This window comes from Salvelinus namaycush, chromosome 28 (genome assembly GCF_016432855.1).
Source record: "Salvelinus namaycush isolate Seneca chromosome 28, SaNama_1.0, whole genome shotgun sequence".
Lineage (NCBI taxonomy): Eukaryota > Metazoa > Chordata > Actinopteri > Salmoniformes > Salmonidae > Salvelinus > Salvelinus namaycush.
This window is the reverse complement of record NC_052334.1, coordinates 27,385,075-27,405,762: the sequence shown is the minus strand read 5'-3', so window position 1 is coordinate 27,405,762 and position 20,688 is coordinate 27,385,075. Positions and strand designations below refer to the sequence as shown.

At 44.2% G+C, this 20,688-nt stretch overlaps 1 protein-coding gene across 1 annotated transcript in view; it reads left to right on the top strand.

The window, feature by feature from the left end:
• The window catches only part of LOC120023630 (ryanodine receptor 3-like), a 190,862-nt gene that overhangs the window by 148,373 nt on the left and 21,801 nt on the right, over positions 1–20,688 (top strand). The window contains exons 47-80 of the mRNA XM_038967675.1: positions 48–268; positions 413–503; positions 1,131–1,271; positions 2,042–2,205; positions 2,474–2,552; positions 2,833–2,922; positions 3,072–3,218; positions 3,326–3,388; positions 3,492–3,567; positions 3,684–3,807; positions 3,939–4,054; positions 4,171–4,238; positions 4,343–4,464; positions 4,631–4,680; positions 4,774–4,834; positions 5,708–5,946; positions 6,069–6,150; positions 6,236–6,366; positions 6,480–6,809; positions 7,061–7,301; positions 11,539–11,626; positions 11,751–11,843; positions 14,060–14,230; positions 14,345–14,404; positions 14,507–14,641; positions 14,879–14,991; positions 16,524–16,620; positions 18,327–18,436; positions 18,731–18,782; positions 18,876–18,932; positions 19,044–19,143; positions 19,405–19,484; positions 19,579–19,655; positions 19,774–19,847. Of these exons, the coding sequence (XP_038823603.1) occupies positions 48–268; positions 413–503; positions 1,131–1,271; positions 2,042–2,205; positions 2,474–2,552; positions 2,833–2,922; positions 3,072–3,218; positions 3,326–3,388; positions 3,492–3,567; positions 3,684–3,807; positions 3,939–4,054; positions 4,171–4,238; positions 4,343–4,464; positions 4,631–4,680; positions 4,774–4,834; positions 5,708–5,946; positions 6,069–6,150; positions 6,236–6,366; positions 6,480–6,809; positions 7,061–7,301; positions 11,539–11,626; positions 11,751–11,843; positions 14,060–14,230; positions 14,345–14,404; positions 14,507–14,641; positions 14,879–14,991; positions 16,524–16,620; positions 18,327–18,436; positions 18,731–18,782; positions 18,876–18,932; positions 19,044–19,143; positions 19,405–19,484; positions 19,579–19,655; positions 19,774–19,847 (3,943 nt within the window). The remainder of the gene's footprint in view (positions 1–47; positions 269–412; positions 504–1,130; positions 1,272–2,041; positions 2,206–2,473; positions 2,553–2,832; positions 2,923–3,071; positions 3,219–3,325; positions 3,389–3,491; positions 3,568–3,683; positions 3,808–3,938; positions 4,055–4,170; positions 4,239–4,342; positions 4,465–4,630; positions 4,681–4,773; positions 4,835–5,707; positions 5,947–6,068; positions 6,151–6,235; positions 6,367–6,479; positions 6,810–7,060; positions 7,302–11,538; positions 11,627–11,750; positions 11,844–14,059; positions 14,231–14,344; positions 14,405–14,506; positions 14,642–14,878; positions 14,992–16,523; positions 16,621–18,326; positions 18,437–18,730; positions 18,783–18,875; positions 18,933–19,043; positions 19,144–19,404; positions 19,485–19,578; positions 19,656–19,773; positions 19,848–20,688) is intronic.

Here is a 20,688-nt window from a genome sequence, read left to right as displayed (position 1 = left end):
ACTGCTATATGACAGGTCTATTGTGCCCTCTGACCACTCCCCTGTAGGAGGTACTCAGCACCACAGAGACAGCTCTGGCCATGAACAGGTACATTGGCTCTGCCATGCTTCCCCTGCTCACCCGCTGTGCCCCCCACTTCGCTGGCACAGAGCACTACGCCACGCTAATCGACTCCACGCTACACACCATCTACAGGCTGTCCAAGGGCCGCTCGCTCACCAAGGCCCAGAGAGATGCTATCGAGGAGTGTCTGCTGGCTGTCTGCAGGTAAGGTGTTCCACTATGTACTCTTGGAAGCAATGTGTGGCCACTGTGTGGCCATAGAAACACTTAAGCTAAACAGAAGCAGTATTATTCTGGGTGATGTCTCTCTGATCTCCTGTTCCCTCCCTGGTCCTCCTCTGTCTGCAGGTACCTCCGCCCCTCCATGCTGCAGCAGCTCCTGCGCCGCCTGGTCTTTGACGTGCCCTTGCTGACAGAGTACTGCAAGATGCCTCTCAGGGTATGTGTCCTCTCCTTCCCTCTACCTCTCTCTTCCTCTGCCCTCCTGCCCCCTCTCTCTTCCTCTGCCCTCCTGCCCCCCCCTCTCTCTTCCTCTGCCCTCCTGCCCCCCCTCTCTCTTCCTCTGCTCCCCCCCCCCCCCCCCGCTCTGTCTCTCACTCCGTCTCTCTCCTATTAACGATGTTGTTCCCAGCATTAAGCAGATGTTGGCAGTTGTGCTGTTTTTAATACAACAGCTGAGCGTCGGAGAGCAGAGAGCAGCCTGGAAGAATTGAATTGAACCGTGTTGACTCCACTGCTCCTCTCTGTCAGAGTTTTCCCTCCAGAGAGACTGTAGTAATAATAGCAGCCTGCCTGTGGAAGACTGAACACAGTTGATTCTGCCTCCACTCACATGGGGCACTTGTCTGTTTTTATGCCGAGCTAGTAAGAACTAATTTTGCATGACGTATCATCAGCTTGAGATCCTACGTGGGATGTTTGGCTCGGTGCCAGGATGTTGTGTTTCGGTATGCCAGTTACTAAGGCGTCTGTTTGCCAATCCTTCAGTGTAGCTCACAGCAGAGTGGACATACATCCTCCCACCAAGTCTAATGGACTGACCTTTGACCCTGTGTGTCCTCCACAGCTCTTGACCAACCACTACGAGCAGAGCTGGAAGTACTACTGTCTGCCGTCAGGCTGGGGCAGCTACGGCATGGCCTCAGACGAGGAACTGCTCCTCACAAAGAAGATCTTCTGGGGTGTCTTGGATTCGCTCTCACAGAGGGTAAAGCGACGTCACCTCTAACACAGCACCCAGGAGAACGTCAGGTCTCCAACAGGGCTCCTAGTTAAGCCTTCAAAGGCTGATAATGAGCCAATCAAACCAGGGCTGTACTGAGCTTTGATCATCAAGCCAATAGGTCATAACCTTCAGTAATCTTGTACCACGTTTTTGACAGTGAGCATTGGTATACGATTGAATTTTCTGTCAGAATGTCTCATTGCCTTTCCTTTTCCTTGTTTTGCATTTCAATTTTTCAAATCAAAGTAGATGTTGAATATGAACATTAATTTCATGATGGTCCTCTTTTTGATGTAAATGTCTGGACATGTGTGCACATCTTGGAGTGCACACATGAAAATGAAGCTGGTGAGAGAGAGCCCAGGCTGAGAACATCATCAATCTCTGTATCTGCTCTGTATTTATACATTTTTTATTTAACCATTATTTAACTAGGCAAGTCAGTTAAGAACACATTCGGCCAACCCCGGCCAAACCCAGATGACGCTGGGCCGATTGTGCGCCGCCGTATGGGACTCCCAATCACAGCCAGATATGATACAATCTGGATTCGAACCAGGGAATGTAGTGACGCCTATTGCACGGAGATGCAGTGCCTTAGACCGCTGCGCCACTAACTGGAATGACTCTGCATTAAGCATCTTTTGTATCCTCTAGCCATTCCTGCAGTCTCTAGTCACTAGATTAGCCTTATTGAGACCTCAGTGTAGCTTTCTTTGATAATTCACTAATCACACACTGTCTCCCAGCAGAAGTACGATGCAGATCTCTTTAAGATGGCCATGCCCTGTCTGAGTGCCATATCTGGGGCCTTACCGCCTGACTACATAGACTCCACCATCAGCACCACCCTGGAGAAGCCTGTGTCTGTGGATGCTCAGGGCAACTTCGACCCCAAACCCATCAGCACAGCCAAGTGAGTGGCCATCAGAGACTAGTGTACAGGGTGACTGTCCGAGCAAATTAAGGACAATTTAAATAAAGTGATACCACTCTGACTTGTAATTGAATAGCTTTTTATTCATTGGTGCCACTTGAAATTATGCACAAAATTTATGTTATGTAATCTGCAGTGCCTTTATATACTTTGACTGTGCATTTGCATATGCTTTATTCCAGTATGCATTATTTTGGATGCTCCAGATTTATACCTGCAGTGAGTAATTTTTACTCTGTCTTTACAGCATATCTCTTCCAGAGAAACTGGAAAATGTTGCCAACAAATATGCTGAGCATTCCCATGACAAATGGTCAGCCGAGAAGGTAGGCCAAAGATGAGCTCCTCTACCATGGTAACGTGAATTTGATGCTGCAAAATGACACCAGGAATCAATTCTTTATTGCAGGGCATAAAGATTAAGAATAAAATGCTTTGGCACTGTATTTTATAAAGGCTTTCTAGTACTCCCTTGGAAGGAATACTATGAGGCTTGTTTCAGGGTTGCTCACTCTATCCTATTTGTTTTTATTTATGGTTGAAGAACTAGCTGGTCAAATGTAATATCAGCTCTGTAGAAGGGTCATACTTGTCTCTGCACTTCAGGTGATGTTGGGATGGAAGTACGGAGACTGTATAGATGAGAAGGCCAAGACTCACCCTCAGCTCAGGACCTACAAAGGCCTTACAGAGAAGGTGTAGTTCATTGCAGCATTACACAGCATAGGGTTTGAATTTCAACTACAGCATGTGCTAATGTGAGGACTAGTGACCTCCTAACTGATTGTTAACTCTTGGTGTGTGTATCCGTGTCTGTGTGCTGTGTTAACTCCTGTTGTCCTCAGGAGAAGGAGATCCACAGGTTGCCGGTGAGGGAGACTCTAAAGAGCATGCTGGCTATGGGCTGGAACATTGACAGGACCAAGGATGGAGAGACCATGTCCCTACGGGAGAGTGAGAAGATGCGGAAGATCTCCCAGTCCTCCTCTCAGGTACTCAGTCTGATGGCCCGCTCCTCCTAGTGCTGTATATACCAGGACTGCTGAGTCGGATGTTCAATGTTTCTTTTGACTTCGTTTTTCATGTTGTATTTTGGCAGGGTAACGGTTTCAACCCAACACCAATAGACACCAGCAATGTGGTTCTGTCTAGAGAGTTACAGGTGAGTGAACCTCAGTTGTTAATTTGTAGCTGTAAATAACTATTTTGCTTATGACTAGGCTGTGAATATGTTATTTAATTAACAGATGTTCTCTTTGCTCAAGGGCATGATGGAGGTTGTGGCTGAGAATTATCACAACATCTGGGCTAAGAAGAAAAAGAATGACCTTGGAATTAGAGGTGATTCTATAATACTCTTCAATCACTTTGAGATGGAGGAGCCAGAGGAATGTAGTCAGAGTAAATGTGAGATTTATTGATTCTCTTTGTTTCAGTGTTGTTGTTTGTGGTTCCAGGTGGGGCAACTCACCCTCTGCTAGTGCCCTATGACACCCTGACTGCCAAAGAGAAGGCCCGGGACAAAGAGAAGGCCCAGGACCTGTTCCGCTTCCTACAGATCAATGGCTATGCTATCACCAGGTCAGTGAGTGCGTGTGTGGGTGCATGTGTGGGTGTGAAAACTAAAGACACCTTCAGTCAAGACCGAAGACATTGATGTGTGTTGGTGTGACATAATTACACTTCATCATTCCCTTCCTTTTGTGTTGTAGATGTCTGAAGGATATGGAGCAGGACTCTTCCTCCATGGAGAAGAGGTTTGCCTACAAGTTCCTCAAGAAGCTCCTCAAGTATGTGAACTCAGCCCAGGAGTTCATTGCCCACCTTGGTAAGAGCCTACTTAACGTTCATATCCATGTCTTTGAATGCTCCTCTACCTTTTGTCTGTTATGGACAATGCTGCCTCAGTCTTCTCTTTATTGACCTTTGACCTTGTCATTTCAGAGGCCATGGCTACCAGTGGTAAGACAGACAAGTCACCTCATGAGCAAGAAATCAAGTTTTTCGCCAAAGTGAGAATATTGTGAATCTGTGAAACAAATGAACATTTAAATGCAGTAGATGAGATTGCACAAAGATTGTCACACATCTCCTAAAATGTTTTTTTTGCCTTTAGGTCCTCCTCCCTCTGATAGACCAGTACTTCAAGAACCACTGTCTCTACTTCCTGTCTTCTCCCAGTAAGAACCTGAGCAGCAGCGGCTATGCATCTAATAAGGAGAAGGAGATGGTCACCAGGTCGGTACACTACCATCTCACTATCCTGCAGCGAGTTACACTTTCTCACTACCTGTGTATGCTACTTACCTACTCTTCTCTTAATACTCCCTTCATCTTGTCATCTTTTCCACCTCTTACCCTTTAACCTCCCTGCTTTCGTTCTTTCTCTTTCTCTTTTTTCCAGCCTGTTCTGTATACTGGCAGCTCTTGTCAGACACAGGATTTCCCTCTTCGGTAAGGAGCTGATTCAGCGCTTTTTTAAATTGCTTTCATGAATGACTTAGTGTGTGATATGTGTGCTAATCGCTGTACTGTGTTCTCCTGTAGGGAGTGACTCCACCACCATGGTGAGCTGTCTCCACATCCTGGCCCACACACTGGACACCAGGTGGGTGGAGCTCAGTCCTATAGTCCTATGTCACAATATACATCCACAGAGTTTGAAATTAAATCAAAGGTTTGAAAGAGGTCTGTTACGTAGCAATTTTACAGCACATGTCATTGGGAAAGAGGCCACCTCATGTCTAACCTATACAACATTACATTACTTACATTACAACATGTTTATACTCACCAGTTTGTGTTATTCATGCCATCTTGGAATCATTGACATTAAGAGAAAAAACTCCCACGGGCATTTATACAAGTACACTTAGCATGCATAGACAACATGTACTGTAGCCAGCTCTGGGCTCCTAGTGTTCTTCAGAACCAATGTGTGGTTCAGGCAACAGTTCTAAAAACGGAGGTTAAAATAGCAATGCATTAAACATGATGTTGATACTGAGGATGTAGTTACTGTACTGTGCCTGCCCATAGGCTTTGTCTTTCACCTCCCTTCCTGTGGGAGATTCAACACAGAATCAAAAAACATTACGACAAGTCACAATATACTTGACAAAATATTGACTAATCTAATCTGCTTAATGTATCAAACCGTTTTGGGGGGGTGTAATATTTCTGCACATACCTACACTGACAACCTTCCCTTGAATCTAGATATTTACATAATTTACTGTATAAATCATGCACTGTAAATATTCAAGGTCAGATGGGAGCTCAAATCACAGTCCCTTGGGAGCTCTCTGTACGAAAATGAACCTGTCCTTTGGGAACTCTTCAATCATACGGAAATTATTGTTCTCAAAAACACTAACTTTAATATCCCACATGGGGACATTGTGTGGTTATTGTGTGCAAAAATGGCAACAATGACAGACTACACACTCCTCCATCATTATTAACCCCTTCCCTCTGACAGGACGGTGATGAAGTCTGGCTCAGAGCTGGTGAAGGCGGGGTTAAGGACGTTCTTCGAGAACGCAGCGGAGGACCTGGAGAAGACCTTTGAGAACCTGAAGTTGGGGAAGTTCACCCACTCCCGCTCACAGATGAAGGGCGTGTCCCAGAACATTAACTACACCACGGTGGCACTACTGCCCATCCTCACTGCCCTGTTTGAACACATCACCCAGCACCACTTTGGAGTGGACCTGCTCTGTGAGTGACCACAGCAAGACCTACAGCTGTAGGAGACGGGAGGAGTGGAGCACTGCGCTTTAAATCATGTCGCTGACGCTGTGCATATCAATGTAAACACGCTTTCTGCTTTGTGTTTTCAGTGGATGATGTCCAAGTGTCATGCTATCGTATCCTGACCAGCCTGTATGCACTCGGGACTGGAAAAAACATCTACGTGGAAAGGTAGTATTATTTACATATTGATATGAGACTGCTATCACATCACAGATAGTATAAATCTGTGTCTGTCTCTTCTTCTCCCCTGCAGGCAGCTGCCGGCCCTGGGGGAGTGTCTGGCCACCCTGGCAGGCGCCATGCCTGTGGCCTTCCTGGAGCCTCTGCTCAACAAACACAACCCCTGCTCTGTGTTCAACACCAAGACTGCCCGCGAACGCGCCAGTGAGTTCCACACTATTATGATGCTGTATACCGTAATACTGCATTAAATGGTTGTTTGCTTATCATGTGTGTTGTGTCGTGGTTATGTTTGTGTTGTGTTTGTGTTTGTGTAGTCCTAGGCATGCCAGACGTGGTGGAGGAGATGTGTCCGGAGATGCCTCGTCTAGACGTCCTGATGAAGGACATCAACGACATGTCTGAGTCTGGGGCGCGCTACACAGAGATGCCCCACGTCATCGAGGTGGTGCTGCCCATGCTGTGTAACTACCTGTCCTACTGGTGGGAGAAGGGCCCAGAGAACCAGGCGTCTCCGCACAGCGGGGGCAGTGTCTTCTCCACCACCGTCACCTCAGAACACCTCAGCCTCATCCTGGGAAACATCCTGAAGATCCTCAACAGCAACCTGGGCATCGACGAGGCCTCCTGGATGAAGAGGATCGCAGGTTAGTTGGGTTGCATTACTGTGTGGGAGTGTACAGCAGTCTGTCACAGTGGGTTGGAGCTTTAGGAAACATACTGCTTTTGAGGGAAAAACAATTTGCATATTTGTATACAGTACTGATCAGATGATCCATAGACTGACAAAAGATTGTCTTTTGCATTCCTAGCAAGAGTGCTTTTGTTTTGTTTTATTTTTAATTTCTAAGAAAAACAACTGACAATGTGTTTCTCACTATGACTTCTGTGGGTGCAGTGTACGCCCAGCCTATCATCAGTAAGGCCAGGGCTGTTCTGTTGAAGAGTCACTTCCTGCCTACGCTGGAGAAGCTGAAGAAGAAGACAGTGAAGGTGGTGACGGAGGAGGAGCTACTGAAAGCTGACAGTAAGGGAGATACCCAGGAGGCTGAGCTCCTCATCCTGGATGAGTTCGCTGTGCTCTGCAGAGACCTCTACGCCTTCTACCCGATGCTCATCCATTACGTAGACAATAACAGGTGAGCCTGCTAATTGAGTTGTTTACAGTGGAGTGAGATGAGATGATGTGGTTGTGTTACATCAGTACCATAGGACCTATTGTAATTCAAGACTACACTGGTTTGGGGGCAAGGCTGTGGAGCAGAGGATATTATATTGATGTTTGTTCATCTCTTATAATTTATTATATACATATTCAGTACCAGTCAAAAGTTTGGACACACCTACTCATTCAAGAGTTTCTTTATTTTTACTATTTTCTACATTGTAGAATAATAGTGAAGACATCAAAACTATGAAATGACACATATGGAATCATGTAGTAACCAAAAAAGTGTTTAAAAAATCTAAATAGATTTGAGGTTCTTCAAAGTAGCCATCCTTTGCCTTGATGACAGCTTTGCACACACTTGGCATTCTCTAAACCAGCTTCATGTGGTAGTCACCTGGAATGCATTTCAATTAACAGGTGTGCCTTTTTTAAAAGCTAATTTGTGCAATTTCTTTCTTTCGTAATGCATTTGAGCCAATCAGTTGTGTTGTGACAAGGTAGGGGTGGTGTACAGAAGATAGCCCTATTTGGTAAAAGACCACATCCATATTATGGCAAGAACAGCTCAAATAAGCAACGAGAAACGACAGTCCATCATTACTTTAACTTCTCTGGGATATGTGGGACGTTAACATCCCGCTTGGCCAAAAGCCAGAAAAAATGCAGCCCGCCAAATTCAAATATATTACTATAAAAATCAATCTTTCATGAAATCACACATGAAAGACACCAAATTACAGCTACACATGTTGTGAATCCAGCCAACATGTCTGATTTCAAAAAGGACTTACGGCGAAAGCACACCAAACGATTATGTTAGGTCAGTACATAGCCACAGAAAAACACAGCCATTTTCCCAGCCAAAGATAGGAGTAACAAAAAGTAGAAATAGAGATACAATTAATCACTAACCTTTCATGATCTTCATCAGATGACACTCATAGGACATCATGTTACACAGTACATGTATGTTTTGTTTGATAATGTGCATATTTATATCCAAAAATCTTAGTTTACATTGGCGCCATGTTCAGAAATGCCTCCAAAATATCCGGAGAAATTGCAGAGAGCCACATCTAATAACAGGAATACTCATCATACACTTTGATGAAAGATACATGTTTTACATAGAATTAAAGATACACTTGTTCTTAATACAACCGCTGTGTCAGATTTCAAAAAAACTTTACGGAAAAAGCACACCATGCAATAATCTGAGACGGCGCTCAGATATAACAACATTTCTCCGCCATGTTGGAGTCAACAGAAATACGAAATTACATCATAAATATTCCCTTACCTTTGATGATCTTCATCAGAATGCATTCCCAGGAATCCTAGTTCCACAATAAATCGTTGTTTTGTTCGATAATGTCCATTTACTTATGTCTAAGTAGCTACTTTTGCTAGCTCGCTTAGTGCACGAAAACTTCAAAAAGTTATATTACAGATCGAATAAACTGGTCAAACTAAGTAGAGAATCAATATTCAGGATGTTGTTATCATAACTATCCAATAACGTTCCAACCGGAGAATTCCTTTGTGTCTCAAGAAGTAATTGAAAGCAAGACGATATCATTTGGAACGCGCGTGACCAGGTACTGGCATTCTGCCAGACCAATGACTGAAACACCTCCCATCCGGCTCAACATCACAGTATAAGCTTCATTTCATGTTCTACTGACTGTTGACATCTAGTGGAAGGCGTAGGAAGTGCAAACAGATCCATATCTTACAGGGAATTGAATAGGAAATGAGTTGAACATCGACCAGCCTCAGAATTCTCACTTCCTGTTTGGATTTTTTTCTCATGTTTTTGCCTGCCATATGAGTTCTGTTATACTCACAGACATCATTCAAACAGTTTTAGAAACTTCAGAGTGGTTTATATCCAATAGTAATAATAATATGCATATATTAGCATCTGGGACAGAGTAGGAGGCAGTTCACTATGGGCACGCTATTCATCCAAAAGTGCAAATGCTGCCCCCTATCACAAAGAAGTTAAGACATGAAGGTCACTCAATCCGGATCATTTCAAGAACTTTCAAGTGCAGTTGCAAAAACCATCAAGCGCTATGATGAAACTGGCTCTCATGAGGACTGCCACAGGAAAGGAAGACCTAGAGTTGCCTCTGCTGCAAAGGATAAGTTCATTAGAGTTACCAGTTTAAAAAATTGCAGCCCAAATAAATGCTTCACAGAGTTCAAGTAACAGACACATCTCAACATCAACTGTTCAGAGGAGACTGTGTGAATCAGGCCTTCATGGTCAAATTGCTGCAAAGAAACCACAACACAACCACATCACAACACAAATGAACAGATGATCTCCGCATGTGTGGTTCCCACCGTGAAGCATGGAGGAGGAGGTGTGATGGTGCTTTGCTGTTGACACTGTCAATGATTTATTTAGAGTTCAAGGCACACTTAACCAGCATGGCTACCACAGCATTCTGCAGCTATACGCCATCCCATCTGGTTTTATGCTTAGTGGGACTCTCATTTGTTTTTTAACAGGACAATGACCCAACACCTCAAAGAAGGAGCGTGATTGAGTAGTGCATCAGATGACCTGGTCTCCACAATCACCTGACCTCAACCCAATTGAGATGGTTTGGGATGAGTTGGAGCGCAGAGTGAAGAAAAAGCAGCCAACAAGTGTTTAGTATATGTGGGAACTCCTTCAAGACTGTTGGAAATGCCTTCCAGGTGAAGCTGGTTGAGAGAATGCCAAGCTGTCATCAAGGCAAAGGGTGGCTACTTTGAAGAATATCAAATATAAAATAGATTTTGATTTGTTTAACACTTTATCGGTTACTACATGATTCCATATGTGTTATTTCATAGTTTTGATGTCTTCACTATTATTCTACAATGTAGAATAAAGAAAAATCCTTGAATGAGTAGGTGTGTCTAAACTTTTGACTGGTTGTGTGTGTACGTACAGTGGCAAGAAAAAGTATGTGAACCCTTTGGAATTACCTGGATTTCTGCATAAATTTGTCATCACATTTTCATCTTCATCTAAGTCACAACAATAGTGTGCTTAAACTAATAACACACAAATTATTGTATTTTTCTTGTCTATATTGAATACATCATTTAAACATTCACAGTGTAGGTTGGAAAAAGTATGTTAGAATGGGCAAAACGCCCCCCCCCTTTTCACACACGACAGTGTCTAGGGTTTCCCGAGAACAGTGTGACAAACAAAAAGCTTCCAGTCAGTGGAAGTTCTGTGGGCGAGAACAGTGTGACAAACAACAAGCTTCCAGTCAGCGGCAGTCCTGTGGGCGAGAACAGTGTGACAAACAACAAGCTTCCAGTCAGCGGCAGTCCTGTGGGCGAGAACAGTGTGACAAACAACAAGCTTCTAGTCAGCGGCAGTCCTGTGGGCGAGAACAGTGTGACAAACAACAAGCTTCTAGTCAGCGGCAGTCCTGTGGGCGAGAACAGTGTGACAAACAACAAGCTTCCAGTCAGCGGCAGTCCTGTGGGCGAGAACAGTGTGACAAACAACAAGCTTCCAGTCAGCGGCAGTCCTGTGGGCGAGAACAGTGTGACAAACAACAAGCTTCCAGTCAGCGGCAGTCCTGTGGGCGAGAACAGCTCGAAGGAGAATGGTAAGAATCGTGTAAGCTAAGAGGCTGGCCACAAACAGACAAATAACGGCGCAGTGGTGTGCAGAACGACACAACTCGTCAATCCTTGTCACGGATGAGCTATTGCAGCAGATGACCGAGTTCCACTCCTACCAGCTAAAAACAAGAAGCGGCTCAAGTGGGTGCGCGATCACCAACACTGGACAATTAAGTAGTGGAAAAACATCACCTGGTCCAACAAATCCCGGTTCCTGTTGCATCATGCATGCTGATGGCGGAGTCAGGATTTGGCGTAGGCAAAGTCCATGAGTCCATGGACCCATCCTGCCTGGTGTCAACAATACAGGCTGGTGGCGGTGGTGTACCGCCGTCCAATCTGCAGAAACTGTGTGATGCCATCGCCTCAGCATGGACCAACATCCCTGTGGAATGTTTCCGACTTGTGGAATCCATGCCCGAAACATTCAGGCTGTTCTGGAGGCAATGGGGGGGGGGGGGGGGTCGCACCGGACCGGGTACTAAATGGATGTACCTAATAAACTGGCTGGTGAGTGTATATTATATATAATAATCATCTCCTCTCTCTCCTTTCTCCTGCAGGTCCAGGTGGCTGAAAGAACCAGACGCTGACTCCAATGAACTCTTCAGAATGGTGGCTGAGATCTTCATCCTCTGGTGCAAATCACATGTACGATTTCTCCTTATCAACAATGGACAAACTAGCGATTACAATAGATAGTACATTTTAGATTGAGAAATGAGCAAAGCAGAAGGTGTCTTCATCATGTACATTGGATTTGCTCTTTCCTCAGAACTTCAAAAGGGAAGAGCAGAACTTTGTGGTTCAGAATGAAATCAACAACCTGTCATTCCTGACTGGTGATAGCAAGACGAAGATGTCAAAGGTAGGGCTTATTAATATGTGGCTGCTTTCTGAGACAAACAAAACAGCAGGGGCGCAACTTTGCTTTTAGAAGTTTATCCAGTCGAATAAACACTCCCTCAGCCTACCTGACTGAGGAATCTGCAAGGTCCTAAAGCACAATATTGCCTTGTGTTGTATCACATTCCAATGATAAAACTGGGGGGGGACAAAAATGCAATTTCAGTGAAAGTTGCACCCCTGCAAAACAGTACAGCATATTCCCACTGCTGGAGTGCTCTACTACTATAACTTGGAGCACTCTGCAACCCCTGTGGTCATGTATGTTCACATCCTAACCCAGCTAACCTCAGTCCAACCTCCTGCTGCTATCTGTCAGCACATTCCAGCTGAGCCTTGTTACTGTGCTCCATTCTGCAGATTCAGCTCTTTCTCTCTCCCTGCTCCAGCAACCCTAACACTCATATCCCCCGTGGCCAAACAACACAACTAATATTCCCTCACAAACAGAAGCCATGTCACCTCCTCAGGTACAGGGAATAGATTTGTTGATAGTTTAATTTTTTAAATCCTGTCTGCTTGTACACTTAATTCACTGGAAGCGCCATGCTCTACCAACTGAGCCACACGGGACCACAATAGTCTGCCCTGCCTTGCTGTTAACACATTACACCAGCCAATCATTAGCGCTTATCACCCCTCCATCAGCCCTGCTTGCCATCATAACGAGCGTTTCTCATTCCCTTATGGGCCGAACATGTCCCAGCTCTGTTATTGAGAGTCAACACGCCCATGACAAATAACATGATCACGTCATTGGTGTTTCTGGGTGATGGATATCCTGCGCTGGTGTGTGTGGCACCTACCTCCCACTGGCTGTCTCTATTACACGGAACCCAAACCGGCTGCGCACGTGCGCCATTGTGCATAAACAAAAAAAAATCCCCCCACACCAAACGCGATCACGACAAGCAGGTTAAAATATCAAAACAAACTCTGAACCAATTACATTAATTTGGGGACAGGTCGAAAAGCATTAAACCTTTATGGCAATTTAGCTAGCTAGCTTGCACTTGCTAGCTAATTTGTCCTATTTTGCTAGCTTGCTGTTGCTAGCTAATTTGTCCTGGGATATAAACATTAAGTTGTTATTTTACCTGAAATGCACAAGGTCTTCTACTCCGACAATTAATCCACACAAACGGTCAATCGAATCGTTTCTAGTCATCTCTCCTCCTTCTAGGCTTTTTCTTCTCTTGACTTTATATTACGATTGGCAACTTTCATAAATTAGGTGCATTACCGCCACCGACCTCGTTCGTCTTTCAGTCACCCACGTGGGTATAACCAATGAGGAGATGGCACGTGGGTACCTGCTTCTATAAACCAATGAGGAGATGGGAGAGGCAGGACTTTCAGCGCGATCTGAACTGACTTCTATTTTAGCCCTTGGCAACGTAGACGATCGTTGGCGCGCGCGGGCAGTGTGGGTGCAATAATTTAATAATATAGATTTCTAAATGTATTTTGCAACGCTCGTGCACGCGGCGTGAGTGTTGTAGTCAGCCTGTGTCACTCAGCTCCCGTACTGGGCGGGTGTGTGTGTGTGTGTGTGTGTGTGTGTGTGTGTGTGTGTGTGTGTGTGTGTGTGTGTGTGTGTGTGTGTGTGTGTGTGTGTGTGTGTGTGTGTGTGTGTGTGTGTGTGTGTGTGTGTGTGTGTGTGTGTGTGTGCATCCATACAGTTAATGGTGTTTCTTTCTCTCTTGCTGAGTTGAATATGAGTGTCTTCTGTGTGCCAGCTTCTCAGTGCAGTCCTTTTTTTATAACACCTCACCGTATGGGTACAGGCAAACTGTGGGCGAATGCTGCTTTCAGGCTATAGCTACATTTGAAATGCTTCATGGGCACATATTTTCAGCCGCCAGCGATGGAACAATGCCTTAGTTCCCTCTGCTACCCATAGGTTTAATTCAGCATTTGGTGTGCAGTGTGCTGTGCTCCCACTGTGAAATAAGCACAGTTAGAACAAGGTAGCAATTTAGAAAGTGACTGCATTGGCTATTTATAAAAAGGGTGTGGCCCATCTGATATATTACAAAATGGCATCCTATTCCCTATACAGTGCACAACTTGCACACAAAAGTAGTGAACTATATAGAAAATAGAGTGTCAATAGAGTGCCATTTTTCAGTGAGTGCCAGGTGAAATTATTAATGTGTCATTCCGTCCTGGTAACAGTCAGGGGGTCAGGACCAGGAGAGGAAGCATAAGAGGAAGCGAGGAGAGTTCTACTCCATCCAGACATCCCTGATCGTGGCTGCCCTGAAGAAGATGCTGCCCATGGGACTCAACATGTGCACCCCCGGGGACCAGGAGCTCATCTCCCTGGCCAAGACACGTTACCTCCTGGTGAGAGGGCCTGTCTAGCCCACATGGACCCATGCTGATTGAGGATCAGGTATCACTGGCCACACACTACCTGATGACGGTGTATCTAATTGTTTTTTATGTTTTGCTCAACAGAAGGACACAGATGATGAAGTGAAGGACCATGTGCGGCAAAATTTGCACCTTCAAGAAAAGGTGAGCTGTATATTATGGCATTATTGTAATCCATAAAACTAGCAACTCTATCAAAAATCTGTGATGTTTTCTAACTCCTACACTGTACTAACCCACCCCCAGTCAGACGACCCTGCAGTGAGGTGGCAGCTGAACCTTTATAAGGATGTGATGGTGAAGAACGAGGGGCCTCCAGACCCTGAGAGGACAGTGTTCAGAGTCCAGAGCATATCAGCTGCAGTCTTCCATCTGGAGCAGGTCGGTGGCTGGCTGCACCATGCATCCCCCTTACTGCCTACATCCACTTCTCTATCCGGGCCCCTTATATCCATGTTATAGATCCTTAAGCTGTGATCTATATCCTGGATGCTTTATGTCCTGCTTCTCTGATCTTTACTCAACTTGATAGTAGTTACATTTGTGATCCAAACCATACACCCTGTTTCGTATGTTATATTACAACTTACATATTTTGTCTTCATTTATTCAATGTAGGTGGAACAGCCGTTGAGGTCTAAGAAGTGTGTGTGGCAGAAGCTGCTGTCCAAGCAGAGAAAGCGTGCGGTGGTGGCCTGCTTCCGCATGGCTCCTCTCTACAATCTGCCCAGGTATCACACAACCATCTACATGTTGTGTAGTCAGTCCTTTACAAACATAAATATTACAATAGAATAGTCAAATATTACAATAGAATACCCCAGCTGCTGATGTCAGTATTGGGAGGCAGCAGGCTGTGTTAAGTTTAGCATTCTCTCTCATTTCCAACCCTACACTATTTCTTTCTCTATGCCTCATGAGTCTCGCCCCTCTTTCCTGGGCTCTGACCCTGTATTAATATGAAGCGTCCCTCCCCTAATCTGTACGACAAATGTCTCGCCTCAGGCAGTTATCAAGGAATAGAAAAGGACACTAGCAATTTCATGCCCTGTTGCACTGTAACTCAATCACAGAGACTCAGGAGGAGAGACAGTGGGGAGAAAAACAATTAAGAGCCCGACATGGGGGCGGCCATCTTTAATGTGTGCTCTCATGTCTCTCCTCGTCACCAAATGATTAATTCCATCTAGTTATTGTTGTTTTTTGGAGAATGTGACATTGCATCATATTGTTGAGTAATCAGTAAGCACTGGCCTTTTGAGTCAGGGTAAATCTAGAAATGTTAAGGACATTTGATGAAATGTCAGTGTACTTTTCCTTTCCACCTCTAATACTATCACATAACTCTCTCTGTACCCTTTGTGACAGTGGCTTACCACCCTTTTACAATATATCTACTATTCTGTCTCTGCTACTTTACCCTCTCTCTGTTCTCTCCTGAATGACTATACTGTACCTCCCCTCAGGCACAAAAGTAATAATTACTTCCTGAACGCCTACCGACGCTATTGGCTCGAAAAAATGCATGAGAACACAGACTATGACAGTCTGCTCTCCATGCTAACGGTAATGTAATGTTCAGACAACGTTTGTGACCTGTTCCTCCCCCCTCCTCCCAGCCATGGTTTGTACTATAACTATAACTCTCATACTGTGATCCCGCAGGCTTTCTGACTGGTCCGCCTATTATAAAGCTACACTCATCACTAAAATATTCACTCTGACCAAATGCTTTTTCTTCTAAGTTATAGGTTTCTGTACCGATGTCGCTGTAATTTATATACCATATATTTTATTTAGCTTTAATCATTACAGTGTACTGTAGAAGTTGCTAGAATCAATATGTCCTGTGATCATTTTTACTGGTGTATACATGAAAGGTTTATGAAATGGGGGGGGTACAGTTCAAACTTCCAAGGTGTTTCTCAATGGTGACCAGTTGGATTTGCCAGTGCCCTATATGAGGATTTCCCAAACTCGGTCCTGGGGCCCCCCCTGGGTGCACTTTTTGTTTTTTGCCCTAGCATTACACAGCTGATTAAAACAATCAAAGCTTGATGATGAGTTGGTTATTTGAATCAGCTGTGTGCTCCTTGGGTAAAAACCATAATGTGCACCCAGGGGAGGGGGAAAGCAGGACAGAGTTTGGGAAGCCCTGCCCTATACTAACCAGTATTAACCGTTCTTAACGTAATACCCCCCTCCTCTCCTCTTCCTCCTGGTCCACCCTGCTAACCCTCCTAATCTCCCTCTACCCCCCCAGGCATCGCTCTATTAACCTCTTCCTCCTGGGCTATCAGAGAATATGGATAGAAACAGAGACGTACTCTTTTGAAGAGAAGCTAGTGCAGGACCTGGCAGTAAGTACTGTACCTGTCCACCCCAGTGCCCAGCCCTCTCTTTGTGCTCTCTCTGTGGGGCTAGTCTCTTTTCTCCGTCCTCACCTGGCCGTGCTACAACACGAACGCTTCGCCAGTACAATGCCCGCCAAGTGCCGCAGGGGTTCTGCCAGTCATCCATGTTCTGCCCCTGGCTCTGTGTGGCTCTGTCCCTTGCAAACTGAAACGCCTACGTGGGCACGCATGACATCACCCTGGATGTCAGTGCCGGCTGTACTGTACTGTAACTGTACCGTTGTCCGTTTCTAGAGCTGTTTCCCTTCCTACAGGGGTAAGAGAGCATCCAACCACGATGCTACGGCTTACTGGTGAAATTTATGGAAGGTGTGGCATCCTTCATAAATTTTCTGTTGCAGCATGGACAAAGTATAGTGTCATAGTCATGTCGTTTGAGGAATTTGTTGTAATCAAAGAATTAAGATATAATGTCCGTGTAAGGGTTGCTTTCTTTACAACTTTGATTCGAGATATCTCTGAAATTCTTCAAAACCCCATGCCGCCCTGTGTAAGAACCTGCTACATTTATCAAAACAGCAATGAAGAAAAATGGTTATAAACACTCTATAACACTTTATAAGCCTTTTTACAAATATGATAGATTTAAAATGTAGGGAAAGTGGCTACATCCTAAAATAGATGACCATGTGGAATAGTATTCCCTCTACCACTATTTTTGCCCCATCCTTTCCTGGTGGCCTCTCTTCATTGGGAGAGTATCTGTGGTGCTCAGGGATAAAGTGGTAGATGAGTATAAAGTATTATAGAGTATGGATCAGGCTCATGGAGAGTCATGCTTAACTTCCATCTTCCTCCCTTTATCTCTACTGAACACACACCTTCACACCGCTAACTTTGATACTGCTGTACCATCTGAATGTACTGTGTGTATGTCCCTGTGTGTGGGCCTGCATGGTCTGCTGATGAGTGGCGTGTCATACCCGGAATGCTTTCAGTCTGTGATTCAATGGGCCATCACACTAGTAATGAAGCAACATGGTGGGACAGGGTTTGACTGCACATTCTGCATCTTTCATTTCAATTTGCTTCTGTTGATCAAGTACACCTTGTTGTCTCTAAGGTGAGTGATGTACAGAGGAGACTGTTTTATATAATGGCAATGGTAACTGCATATGGATAGTAACTTATCCATATTTCTGCTTGATACCTTCCCACTGGGCACAGACGTGAGTTCAACGTCTAGTTTTGATTCACATTTTGTTGAGTTGTCAACTAATGTGCATTGAACGTGCAATCAACAAAAAAATTCACAATGTCATTTAGGTTAAAGGTTAAACGTTGGGTGAAAAAAAAGACCATACCCTTACTTTTTGCAAATCCAATCAGTTTTCCACATTGATTCAATGTCATCACATATATTTTTGGGGTTGAAATCACATGGAAACAATGTTGATTCAACCAGTTTTTGCCCAGTAGATTGGCCTTGGTAACCGTTATTCCTGAAGCGTGTTGCAGTGTAATTTGAACAACTAACTTTATTTGTTGCAATTTCACTAATTCAAAGTAAAGTTATTGTGATCTTTAAAATGTGTATCAACTCAGTGTAGGCACATTTCGTCACTCAGAGGGTAAAGGGCACTGCTGTAATGACAGGTAATTGGGTCTCAGGGTAGGGTGGTACTCTGATGTGTGGCTGGGTGTTTGTGCAGAAGACCCAACTGAAGGTGGAGGAGGAGGAAGAGGAGGAGGCAGAGATTCAGCCAGACCCTCTTCATCAGCTCATCCTGCATTTCAGTCGCAATGCGCTCACTGAGCGAAGGTAAACACACACACACACACACACACACACACACACACACCTAGGCACCTGGCATCGTGCTGCTAGCTCCATCTGTGCTATGTAATATTGCCGGTGTATCCCTTGGCTAATAAACTGTCGCATTGAACTAAAACACTGCAGCATTTCTCCCCACACAGGGAGAGGCCCTCGAGCACAAGTAATTGTGTCACATTTATTCTTAGTCATGCACCTGAGAGATGTGTTTATTATGGAGTGTATTTGTTTAGTTATGTAAGGTTCATTCACACATGTTTATTCTGCTTTTCCATTCAGTTCTTTGGAAGAGGATCCTTTGTATATTGCGTATGCAGACATGATGGCAAAGGTACAAAGCCTATATGAATCTGCTTTTGGATACATGTCTTTAGTGTCATGTAGAGGTTACCAGAGATCTGACTACCAAAACTTTTGTCTTTAGAGTTGTGCAGAAGATGAAGAAGAAGAAGATGAAGAAGGAAAAGAGAAAACGTTTGAGGTGTTTTGGACCTCCCATCGAGATATTAGATTTGACTAGTTTCAATGGTTTTGTAAGGAGCTGTGTTTGTTTACATGGTGTGTGTTTACATGATGTTTGTTGACCTGTTAGGAAAAAGAGATGGAGAAACAGAAGACTCTGTACCAGCAGGCCAGGCTGCATGACAGAGGAGCTGCTGAGATGGTGTTACAGATGATCAGCGCCAGCAAAGGTACACACACACACACACACACACACACACACACACACACACACACACACACACACACACACACACACACACACACACACACACACACACACACACACACACACACACACACACACACATACATACATACATACATACATACATACATACATACATACATACATACATACATACATACATACATACATACATACATACATACACACACACACACACACACACACACACACACACAATATGATCCCTGATTATCCTCTTTAGGTACGCTTGGGCCCATGGTGACCTTTACCTTGAAGCTGGGCATCTCTATACTCAACGGAGGCAACATACTGGTTCAGCAGGTATATCAGAATATTTATGGTCCATATCAATCTTTTCAGTATGTACAGTGGCACTGTACAGCTCAATTTGTTTTGTGTATTTCCTTTTTTGTAGAAAATGCTTGACTATCTGAAGGAAAAAGGAGATGCTGGCTTTTTCAAGAGTTTGTCAGGACTCATGCAGTCTTGCAGGTAAAATGATATCACAACACACAAACAAATCTTTGACTGTTTGACATTCAAACAGAGCAAAACTATACATGTTAAAAGATATAAACCACATTGGCTCTCTTTCCTTCAAATTCATTAGTGTCCTGGATTTGAATGCATTCGAAAGGCAAAACAAAGCGGAAGGTCTTGGGATGGTGACGGAGGAAGGATCAAGTAAGTGAGGGGAATCACTAGACTACCTCAGACAGACATATGCACAGTAATCTCTCTTTCCTGTCAGAAAGGAATGACATTTGAATTCTGATATATTAAATACATGCATATCTTAGAATTGTTTTGTGTTAATGAAAAGTAATTGTAGATGCGTTTTGATAATAAGATAACAATTTATTTTCTTACCTTTGAGAGTCAAGTCTACTTGGTGCTATTGGCGAATGCTGAACCATGATGCTCCGTACAGATTTGTTATGTCTAAAACCATAAACAAGTATAAAATATAAATATTAAGTAGACAACGAATATATAATTCTAAAGACTCCATGTTGATTTCATCTGACCCCTCCCACTTCCTCCCACCCACCCACAGGGTCATAAATTGCCTGTCTTCTGATTGCCAACCAGTGAATGCTCACAGACAAAGCCTGTCTAAAATTGCATTATTCAACTAATATGATTTTTGGTGGGTTGCTTTTACTGCTTGTGCTACACCAAGTGGTCACTGTGTTCCTATTAACACCTTGTTGTAAATTCTGAATCGGTCCATAGAGAAACTGAATTCATTAATGGAGACTTACTGAACCTTGTGATGGAGGTCATGTCAAGATTACATCTGGAGGCTATTCCTTCATATTTATAAGCAAGCAATAACAGCAGTCCATAAGGATACACCACCTGTCATTACGATTGGTCAGCCGATGTCCAACCCACCAGCTAATGATTGGCCCATGCCTTTGTTATGTTAGAAGAAGGCCTGTGATAGGGCTACTACAGATACATGGTGCAGCATTAGCGCGCCACATTCGCTCTTATGTTTGTGATGAAAAAGCTCATCTCC